The sequence below is a fragment of the Orbicella franksi genome, chromosome 1 (assembly GCF_964199315.1).
Source record: "Orbicella franksi chromosome 1, jaOrbFran1.1, whole genome shotgun sequence".
Lineage (NCBI taxonomy): Eukaryota > Metazoa > Cnidaria > Anthozoa > Scleractinia > Merulinidae > Orbicella > Orbicella franksi.
Window position 1 is genome coordinate 9,163,136 of NC_138145.1, and position 11,325 is coordinate 9,174,460.

Consider the following 11,325-nt stretch of genomic DNA (forward strand, 5'->3'; position numbering starts at 1 on the left):
GGCAATCTCGTTCCCTGAGTCTTCGTTCCTCTTGACCAGCGGTCGGAAAACGAGACCTCTGGGAGCAACCATTTCAGGCATGCGCCATAGATGCAGACTGCGCAGTGAAACCGGATGGGCAGAATCACCAGAATTCGGTTATTTCAAAATGGTTGCACCCAGAGCTCTCGTTTTCCGACCGCTGGTCAAGGGGAACGAAGACTCTGGGAACGAGATTGGTCGATAGGATGTTTGATTTCCAGTCCGTACTGCGCAGTCTCAGCACCCTAATGTTCATAAACACCATAACGGCTCACTCGATGGAATGCGAATCGATGTGAGGATGTTATTCGTTACGAACCATATACCTTATCTTTGAGGCCTTTCAAATTTTTCCAACAGCTTCATTGATTTTGCAGCTGCGAAGTTGTTTGATCAAGTGATATAAGAAAGAACGAAGCATAAGAGGCATAAAGCTTCTACCTTTTCGCATCCATAATGGCGGTGGTTTTGAAACTTTGAATTTACTTAATGTAAGTATTTGCGCAATGTTTACATTTTGTGATGTCTTTACATGAAACAAAACAACAAACGCAAACAAATTCTCGAGAATGCGCAGTACGGACTAGAAATCATCTTTAACTTAAACTTGAAAAAGTTTCAAATGCTTTCATGGAAAGCTTACTATTTAGAATTAAATTTATTAAGGTGTGATCTTATTCATTAACTAGCTACGTAAATACTTCCCATAGGATCAGCTTTTTAAATTGTATTTAAACCGAGCATTTTAGTTGGTAAAATGGGGCATTAAGGTCGACCGTTTTAGTGAAAAAATAAAAGCATAATGTACAAAAGCCTACCCGGAGGAACGTGGGCGGAAGGGAAGGGAAGTGGATAGGAAACGGAAGTGACATTTTCCTTAAGTGAACCAAACTTAGGCAAGGGAAAATTTCCAAATAGATAAAAAATTAGTTTCAACTTCAGATCTGGAAATTTTCGACCCAAAACTCAGTCTCTGTATGCAACCGAGGGTCTGCAAGTTTTGATTATTCTAAATTTTTACGAACTTACTGTGCTTTATATGTATGCAATATATTTTCGGCAAAATATTGATGATACATTCCTGGTTTTCCTTTAAATTTGTCGAGGTTTTGGGGTAATGCGAACCAAAACAACACTCATTCAAAGACGTAATTTCCCCCCCTCCCCCACCCCCCCCCCACTCCTGTTAATTTCCTTCAAGCCCACTGCGTCATGTGAGCGAAACCTCAGCAAGAAACGACAATTGTAAGTTCTGTAAAAAAAGACGAAGTTTTCGTACGTTTTCGAACATTTGGCTCTCGCGGGGAAAAAAATAATGGGGAGAAGGAAAAGGAAAATGTCTTCAATAACTTGAGCTGTTTCAACGTAACGGAAGTGACATCTTCTTCAATGGTCAAGTGAATCAGTGTCCTGTTTACTTCTTTATTTGCGATTTAAACCTCGAAGTCATTGAAACATTCCAAGCGAACAAAACTGTGCGGCTTGTCGTTTTCCACACTAGAAAAGTCTGTGCCATTCGCCCATGGAAATTTTCCCAAATTCACACGGGAATTTTTGGTCGAATGGAAAGCGCCCAAGATTTATATTGGAAGGTCCACGACCGTGCACAATCTTTTGTTTTACGCTCACACAGTATGCATGAATTACGTGGCCAAAACGTTTCTATTGGTTAGTTCCTCAGTACGGAGTAAACAACTATTGTGTTTTCTGCACGGTCAAGGCCAAAAAAGCGAACAAAACATACAACAAAGAACTTTGTCGGGTTTCATAACTATGCATTTCCCTCTATTAACTAAAGCTGTATGTAACAACTCACTCGTGATCGGGCTATCGGAAGAATACTGATGGCTGCAGAAATAAGAAGATCGATGAGTGTTTCCTCGATAAGGAGGTTTCCGCAAGATGTTCGGGAAGAACTAAACAAGCTTCTCCAGCGCAGTTCAAGGCAGAGGTTGACTAGGGTGTTCAGCTTAGACGTGTTTACCGGTCTTCAACCATCAGCACTCGACGATATCGTCGGCCTCGTTGATGATTGTTACCCCGAGTTTCAGAAAGACGTCAAAAAGAGATTGACAATCCTGAAGAAAACTACGCGAGGACAAACCCAAAGTTTTAAAGGGAAGAGCAAGGTTAGATTTCACAGCAAATTCTACAGGTCTTTTTATATGCTTTGTTTTAATCATCCTATAAGCTCGAGACAGAATCAGAATACCCGGCCACTTTATTTACATGTGTTGGTGTGCTTTGAAGAACGAGGTATATAACAACACTTGCTATTCTTATTCAATGAGATGCTAATAAGTGGCCGGGTATTCTGGAGTTTAGCCAAAATTTTAAGGCGAAAATCCGTGCGACTACAGTAGGATTTCACCTCGTTCAGTTACGGCCACTGTTTTCCTTCGGAAGAGAACGCTAGTAGACGACCGCCTCACATATTATGCGACCACACGCTTCTCCACTGTTCTGCCCCTCTCACTGAAAATAAACATAAATTGGTCTGTTGGGTGGTTGGTATTTGAGGAGGGGTTTCCCGGTCAAGAACTTTCAGTTTCCCCAAGAGAAAATGAGGTGAGAGAACACATCCCCGTGCCATATGATAATCAAATTGAAAATCTAGCGGTTTAACCCTTTGAATACCAAACTTTCGCCAAAAAATACCGTTTTTAACCATTTAGTCAGGTTTTTTAGCTGCCATGACGCTAAATAAGCCTAAGTTTTGCTAAAAAAGCTTGTTTTTATTAAAAGGAGAGATTTTTCGAGGATTAGGTACAAAATTGAGCAAAACTTCAATTATGGGCATGCGCATAAGCCAAAATTTGGACTTTTTTTTTTTTTTTGCCATTAACCGTTCTCAATTTCGTTTGTTGGCCCTTTCCTTTCTGTTTTTCTCTGCCCTTCTACACTGGCTACCTTTTGCATTGTATGTTCTTTCTGGCTGCAGTGAAAAGTTGGATGTTAATTACGGGCGAAGCCTAGAAATGGACCTTGATCAATCATAGGTGTTGTGGACCATTTTACCACCGTTTTTGCACCAAAACTGATAACCTTGTTTTTCGATTTGCGACGTCGGGATGTCGTCGATATCTAAACCTGACCATTGTGCGGAAAGGGCCAGCCTAGCACTACTATCTGCTTATCAAGAATATCTGATGACATTTAAATTGATGATGTCACAAGTGGTACAAAGAGCACCACCATTCATTACGCATATATGCGTAGTTGGTATTCAAAGGGTTAAGAGAAAAAATAAGTTTGTTTTGAACCATGCCCGGGCACTGCTAGCATTGGAAATCATTTTCAAAGCACTGGGCAAGTAAATTATACGTGTTTCTCCGAGGTTAAAATAGAAGTCGTGTCATTCCCCTTTATGAATGATTAAAACAAAGCGCCAAGACTCGAATTTCTAACCTGCGTGAAAGTCGTTTCTCGGAAAGTACCGAACGGATTGAAGCGAAAAGCATCTCTTTCGACAGGTACTTTAAGGTGGCCGAACACAGTCTTCAAGAACCAATGCCTAATTCACCATTACTTTTAAGCTATTTATGCTTTGGCGCCCGTTTTTTGCAAGAGTCAAGGTTAACCACTAAAGGGTTTATTCTCGCATTTTGGCTTAGGTGTGTGCTGTTGCCATGGCAACGGCGCTGGTTAAATAAAGGCTTAAAAAATGGTTTTTGTTTATTTTAAAAAAAAAATCCAGTCGTTAGATTTTTTTCATCATTTGCCCACTACGAATTGATATTAAATCCCTTCTGTCAACACTGTTCTAATAAATTTTGACATAGGCGATTTTCGTACTTCGCCGTAAATTGTTTTCACTGCATGTTGTGCATTGTTAAAAATTCCCTGTTAAAATTCAGATTTTTTGCGATAGATCATTCACGTGGTTTCTGAACTACTTTCTTTTTTTTTGCCAAATTTCTTGAAATTCTAACGACTGGATCGTTAGAAATCGGCAAGTTTCTGCAAAAGCAATCGGTCTCAATTTTTCGAGCAACTGCGCATGCGCTGCATTTAACTGGGTTCTTTCGGTAACAAAGAAAAAGCTGAAAATTGCTGGGTTCTTTGCGTCGTTACCTTTTCTAACATATCTTTGTAATAGAAGACCACAGCCATCAATACACTGCGTTCAATAATAGAGAAAAATAGCGCAGATAGTGCGGGTGTTGAGTAAATAAAATGATCGCTCTATTGACGGCACGTTTGTTCTTGCAATCCTTGTGCGCGTAGACTACGAGTAGTCCCTCTTTCGCTTAGTCCGTCGTGCGTGACGCGAAAGAAAACCGCGAGAAAAAAATGGCCGCGCGAAATCCTGGAGGCGAGGAGCGCGCGAAAGGAGGGACTACCGCCTAAGCCCAAGAGTTTGAATTATGCGTTGGTCTCACAACGCAAAAATATGATTGGCTTATGTTAGGAGCGTTGAGAACGTGTTGTCAACATTCGAGATACCTGTGACGTCTTGCAGGAATGTTTTGGAACCGGAGCAAATCGAAGCGGTACCAGAGCAAATCGAAGCGTTGGATTCGAGCTTCGCAAGCCCTGATGTTCTTGCGATTCTGCCAACAGGCTTTGGAAAGATTTAAATTTATCCAGTGTTTTGTTTGGCAAAGCTTTCTGCCTCCAACTCGACTGCGAGCGTGTTAGTGATTTCGCCGCTCAACAGCATCGTCTAAGTCAGCAACTATAAATTCACTGAGCTTGGCCTTTTTCTGCCGTCCATTTGAAAGATTGAACCGGGCTCTTACTTGAAACCGAACATTCACCTGAAATTTTCCGCTGCTATCGGCAAACATTTCACCGCAGTTGGATGATCTCCTATGTATAATGTATAATGTATAATGTATAATGTATAATGTATAATGTATAATGTATAATGTATAATGTATAATGTATAATGTATAATGTATAATGTATAATGTATAATGTATAATGTATAATGTATAATGTATAATGTATAATGTATAATGTATAATGTATAATGTATAATGTATAATGTATAATGTATAATGTATAATGTATAATGTATAATGTATAATGTATAATGTATAATGTATAATGTATAATGTATAATGTATAATGTATAATGTATAATGTATAATGTATAATGTATAATGTATAATGTATAATGTATAATGTATAATGTATAATGTATAATGTATAATGTATAATGTATAATGTATAATGTATAATGTATAATGTATAATGTATAATGTATAATGTATAATGTATAATGTATAATGTATAATGTATAATGTATAATGTATAATGTATAATGTATAATGTATAATGTATAATGTATAATGTATAATGTATAATGTATAATGTATAATGTATAATGTATAATGTATAATGTATAATGTATAATGTATAATGTATAATGTATAATGTATAATGTATAATGTATAATGTATAATGTATAATGTATAATGTATACTGTATACTGTATAATGTATAATGTATAATGTATACTGTATACTGTATACTGTATACTGTATACTGTATACTGTATACTGTATACTGTATACTGTATACTGTATACTGTATACTGTATACTGTATACTGTATACTGTATACTGTATACTGTATAATGTATAATGTATAATGTATAATGTATAATGTATAATGTATAATGTATAATGTATAATGTATAATGTATAATGTATAATGTATAATGTATAATGTAAATAAATTCTCGGTTGAAACTCTGTTGAAATTTTCGCAATAACTTTTAGACGCAGCGAAAATCGTTACAAGAGGCCTCTTTCGCCGTCTTCTTTTTAAAACTTCTTTGGCAGTTTCGCTGAACGAACACTGAACGAAGATATACTTCTCACGGCATATGTTTTTGCCTGGCTACTTGAAGAGTAGAGTAGAGCAATTTTATTCAGATCTCCTGGGGCTATTGATAACAGGCGATAATAAGAGGACGTCAAGATGAGAAATCCTACACCGAAAAATCACTCGGCCGTGAAAGGGCAAACTCTTGGGCTTAGGAGGTAGTCCCTCCTTTCGCGCGCTCCTAGCCCCCAGGATTTCGCGCGGCCATTTTTTTCTCGCGAATTTCTTTCGCGTCACGCACGACGGACTAAGTGAAAGAGGGACTACTCGTAGTCTATTGTGCGCGCGCTGAATTGCATCAGCCAAAGCGCGCGCGAAAACTGTGTTCGGCCACCTTAAAGCGCAGGACAGCTAAAATATTTGTTTCGCGTTTGTTAGAACTTTGGCTCCAAAAGAAATAAAGGTGCAAATGTTTGCATATTTAATTTCGGAATTGCTGTGTAATGTTTACCAGGTTTGCATGTTCACGGCGAGAAGAACTGCTTCTCCGGACTTACCGCAACGTTTGGTCTTCTATGTCTTCTATTTATCCTAAGTCTACTTCGAAACTAAGTCTTGTCAGTGCTCTGCATGACTGATTCACGCTCTCGCTCACTCTAACGCTCGAAAGTCGATTCTCGAAAAGTACTGAACGAGTTAAATCGAAAAACATCTCTTTCGAAAGGCTTTTTAAAGCGCAGGGCAGCTAAAACACTTGTTTCCCGTTTGTTAAAACTTTCGCTCCGAAAATCCGGGTCCAAATTTTTTTCATATTTAATTTTGAAAGTGCTGTGTAATATTTACCAGAGTTTGGATGTCCACGGCGAAAAAGCTGCTTCTCTGGAACTACCACATCGTTTGGATCGAGAGAGGCCTATATACGCAAGTTGGAAAGCATTTTCAAAGTGCCCGGCAGCATAATTATCTTCTATCTGTTTATCCTAAGTTTACTTCGAAAATTAGTCTTCTTATTTCTAGATGACTGGTTCACATTAGGCGCCATGGCTGCTGACAAGAATTGCATTCTGACACGCTCTAAAGTCGTTTCTCGAAAAGTACTGAACGGCGTAAAACCAAAAAGATCTCTTTGGAAAGCTCTTTCAAAGCGCCAGACAGTTAAAATTATTCTTCCTCTGACCTCACGAACTGCGCTACGAAAATCAAGGCGCAAGTTTTTGGATATTTGATAAACTGTTTGAATTAAACCTTCAATGTTATTACGGCATTGCCAATCAGTTTTTTTCCTAAAATAGCCTTGCAGTTTGACCGCGCGTTAAAATTAGATTGAAAAAGATTATCATTGGAAGAGGCCCATGTATGAGGGATGTGATCTCTCAGATCATGGTCTCTTGGTTTTCCGGTTGAAAACTTTAAAACTTTCAGTTTCCTGGTTAAAGACTCTCATTTTCGATTGTTTGGACCTTTCATCGAGGTTAATTTATTAAAGCCAACAAAGACGATTTCAAAATTTTCATTTTTTTAAACTTGTACGAATAAATTCATGTGGGGTAGAGAAGAGAAGTATTTGAGGGGTTTCCCGGTTAAAGAATATCAGTTTCGGTTGGCTTTCGGTTGGTTTTCGGTTGGTTAACGTCAGGAGCCCATTACCCGGAGCTTCCATGCTCTATACTGAGCCTCTGATTCAACCCTGTCTCGTATCTTTTTATTTTTAGAAGTACTTCCCACGGAGGTTTTCGCGGGTGCTTTTATAATAGCGAATCATGAGAGAGCTGTGGTGGCCTGCGTGTGACGTATAACCATAGAGGACACGAAAGTGTTTCAATAATGGCGGAAAGCGAGGAAAGTTTATTATTTTTTTTTAGGAAGTTATGTGGACGTCAGCGTGTTTTCGCGGGAAATTAAAGAACTCCCGCAGATATCACAGTTCTAAAAATAAAAAGATACGGGACAGGGTTGACTCAAGGGTACAACTCATATGGAGGCTCCGGGTAATGGGTTCCTGTTAACGTTTAATCGAGTTTTTTAAAATAGCCAGCAACTTCGATAATACTCTTCCTGGACTGTGATCGACTGAAGGTAGACTGTTCACAGCCCTCTATTTTCTCGTATTTTTACTCGATCGTTGAACGCACGGATAAAATCGTGAGAGCACGGTCTAACCGAAGAAGACGGCTAAAACTAGGACGGAGCCCCGTTCCCGCCATTCTTGAAAACGTTTGGCGCTTTAAATTTTAACAAACGGTACTATACATAGCACGAGCAAGAAAGCTTTGACCCACACTTCGTCCTCAGAGACCCGGAACAACTACTTGGGGCGACAATAAGATGTGATTTGTTGCAAATTCGAAACCGATTTCGAGGTCCCTACTGTAAGTTACAGACCGAGTTTATCCCCTTCAGTACAGGCCCAAGCGCGAAGCGGGCGGGTCATAAATCGAAGGGGGAAAAACGAGGATCCGTTACTTACAGTACGGACCGAGAAGACGAGGTTAGCAAGATATTTATCATATCTCTACGATTTGTCTGACGGGTTCGGGAACGATTTTTATTCACGCATGAACGGCTTCAAATTTCTGACGCACGTCTAAAGCAAAGCGAGTCCATTTAAAATCGTTGTTAAGTCGCTAGCACGTTTTAACACACAATTTAAAGTAAAAGAAACTTTTAAACTTTTACTTGCTATAAAAATTGAGGAGACTTGGCAATAAACCACCAAACATTTTGGCAACAAAAACAGCTTTGAATTTTAGCAGGCCGCACAGTAGAATACGGCCCGCTAAATTGACCAATAACAGCGTGCGTAGTAACTGAAAGATATAATAATCCTAATGAAGATAAGGCGTTCATGTTGCCCATCCGTCGCACCTTAATTCTGTATCTCTCCTTTTCAGGTTTTGGTTGGTAGGAAGGCACAATGATGATGGCTTATATGACATCGTGTTCTGTCACATCTGCCGAAAAGAAGAGTTTGATCCTTTCCTCTTCATGACGAAAGTTATGAAAGGTGGGGCTTACACGCTTGATGCAACTCCACACATCGTTAAGAAGTTAATGGCTAGTATCCCCAGGCACGCTTTATCACATCTTAAAAACGGAAATATTCAAGAGGAAGAAGTTGAAAGGCCCGCAGAACCTGACGACGGTAGTCCTTATACTGACCTTACCCAGGACCTCGGCGACCGTCTAACTGAATACGAGCTGGTAGAGGACCTCAATGAGCGAGGAACGTTGGGTGAGAACGAAGATGGGACCTTGTGTATCCGTGTCCAGTAGCTCAGTTAATGGAATTATTTCTCTATAATAACATGTGGATGTTAAACTAATTTGTAAGTGTGATGACATACAGAAACATAAGGTTGAGTACGTTGCAAGATTTGTGTTCAATAGTATACAGTCGAGCCTAACCTCACGGACTCTTCCATACTGACAGACAGTTCTGTCCTTTTTTTAGGAGCCCAATAAAGATGCTGTTATTAAAAAAAAGTTCACTTTGTCCCAGAGTAACCAGCATGCATATGATATGGGAACTAAGCTCCGGACTGTACTTTGAATTTACATTGTGCTAGGTTTGTAAACTTGTACTAGGTTTGTAAACTCTTGTAGTAGGTTTGTAACTCCCTTGTAGTAGGTTTTTAAACTCTTGTACTTGGTATGTAAACTCTTGAAGTAGGCTAGGTTTGTAAACTCTTGTATTAGATTTGTAAACTCTTGAGGTAGGTTTGTAAACTCTTGAAGTAGGTTGGTAAACTCTTGTACTAGGTTTGTAAACTCTTGTACTAGGTTTGTAAACTTGAACGTTTTTAAATTCTTCCAGTAGTTTTGTTAACCTTTACAGTAGGTTCGTAAACTCTTGTACTAGGTTTGTCGTTCAGCCTCAATAAAAAGTGGTGAAAGTGCGTGACATATTTACTGATCTTTATATGCTATTTTTCTGTAGCATGCGTAGTTGGCAGGTTTTGGCGTGCGAATCCTTTGATTCGGCGGCGGCACCGTGCGACCCAAGCCGTGAAGGAATTTTCGCGTGCGGGGAGACCGCGACATCCATCATCACTCGTACAAGTATTCTCATGGGTCTCCAATATTGGACTGGTGTGCCTCCATCAACCAATCCGAAATTTTGGTTCACTGGCGAACGGGAAATTCAGAAAAGGAAACCCAAGAATTATAACAGGCGGGATCTCATTTTGACTACCCACCACTTTGCTTGAGGACCCCCCGCTGAAACAAAGCAGTCTGCGGGCTAAAGCCCGCCATTTATGCTGCTTTATTTTTGATCAGATTTTACGAGTTTTAGGAACTTTTCCAGGTGTATTTGCAATGGCTAAATAAGAATCTGGTCTCAGAAAGTTGTTATCTACGCCCAGCATCTCATGCATTTACATTCTGTTTTTGGTTTGAACAATGTTCATTTAGTGCAGTATCCTGCTCATGAAAGATAATAAAATTGGAAGAACTGAGTCTCGGTTTGGTCTACAAATCCAGACTAGACATGTAATATCAGACGAGAAAAAATTTCGAATACTATCATTTGCGCTTCAAGTGCAGATATTTTGCATGTTGCACACGGAATAATCGCGGAATGTCCAGTGGTGCTTCCAAACTGTGCTCTCCACTTCAGTCTTCTTCGAAGTGGTCTACAACAGTAGACTGTACTCGTTACGAAATCTGTTTTCGGTACAATCTATTTGGGATCTATATCAACAAAGCACTACAGGTTACTTTTGTCCAAGAGTTACTGCGTAAACCTCGTCGTACTTACGTCTCTCAATTTAGGAGACTCAAACAGCACTTCAAGGTACAAGCTCAGATAAGGCTTGAGTTCTTCTGACACAACCGCTGCTTCCAGCAGTATAACAGACAGCTACAAAGAAACATAGTGAAAATAAACTTCAACAATGAGCTGCAACTAACCACGGTTCAACCTTCGCTGATGGAGGGCTCCCGTTAGGCAGAGACCTCTCTAAAGTAGACACTTGTTTAGTTTTAGTCATGGTCTCGGCAACAAAGAAAAGCTACATTTTTAACCTCCCATAATCTTAAGGACAAATCTCCTAACTGCACATTTTTGTAATCACAGGGATTTCCGTTAACACGCGAATTAACTGCGCTATCATGACCATCACTTCTTCTGCTGCGGGAAACAGATACAAAATACCAGATAAGTTGCGGCTCGTAGCCTCTCCTTACAGACCTCCTTTCAACCCATTCGTTAAGACAGATAGTTTTCAACAAATCTTTCTTCTTTATTATTTTAAATTTGACTTAAAATGAAATTTTCAACTCGAAACCATTTAACCATGAATTCTTGAACAATAATTAAGCTAAGAGTTCATTTCAGAGTATTCACGACATAGTAATGGATTGCTGTGGTTTGGACAACTGGTAGTTTCGCCACGGTACGTAGTCACTCTTTGCTCACGCTTAGACCACGAGAAATATTCGTGTTTTTTTTTTTTTTTTTTTCACTCCGTAGTGTAGTAAAACTTAAGTTAGAATTCGGTAGACATTGGTGGCCTGGGACTGCCATAA

General features: G+C 39.3%; 1 protein-coding gene across 1 annotated transcript in view; it reads left to right on the forward strand.

The window, feature by feature from the left end:
* Positions 1 to 1,649: 1,649 nt before the first annotated feature.
* Positions 1,650 to 11,325, forward strand: part of LOC145488560 (uncharacterized) — a 73,985-nt gene continuing 64,309 nt past the window's right edge. Inside the window, exons 1-2 of the mRNA XM_081467445.1 lie at positions 1,650 to 2,176; positions 8,688 to 9,576. Of these exons, the coding sequence (XP_081323571.1) occupies positions 1,866 to 2,176; positions 8,688 to 9,069 (693 nt within the window). The 5' untranslated portion in view covers positions 1,650 to 1,865 and the 3' untranslated portion in view covers positions 9,070 to 9,576. The remainder of the gene's footprint in view (positions 2,177 to 8,687; positions 9,577 to 11,325) is intronic.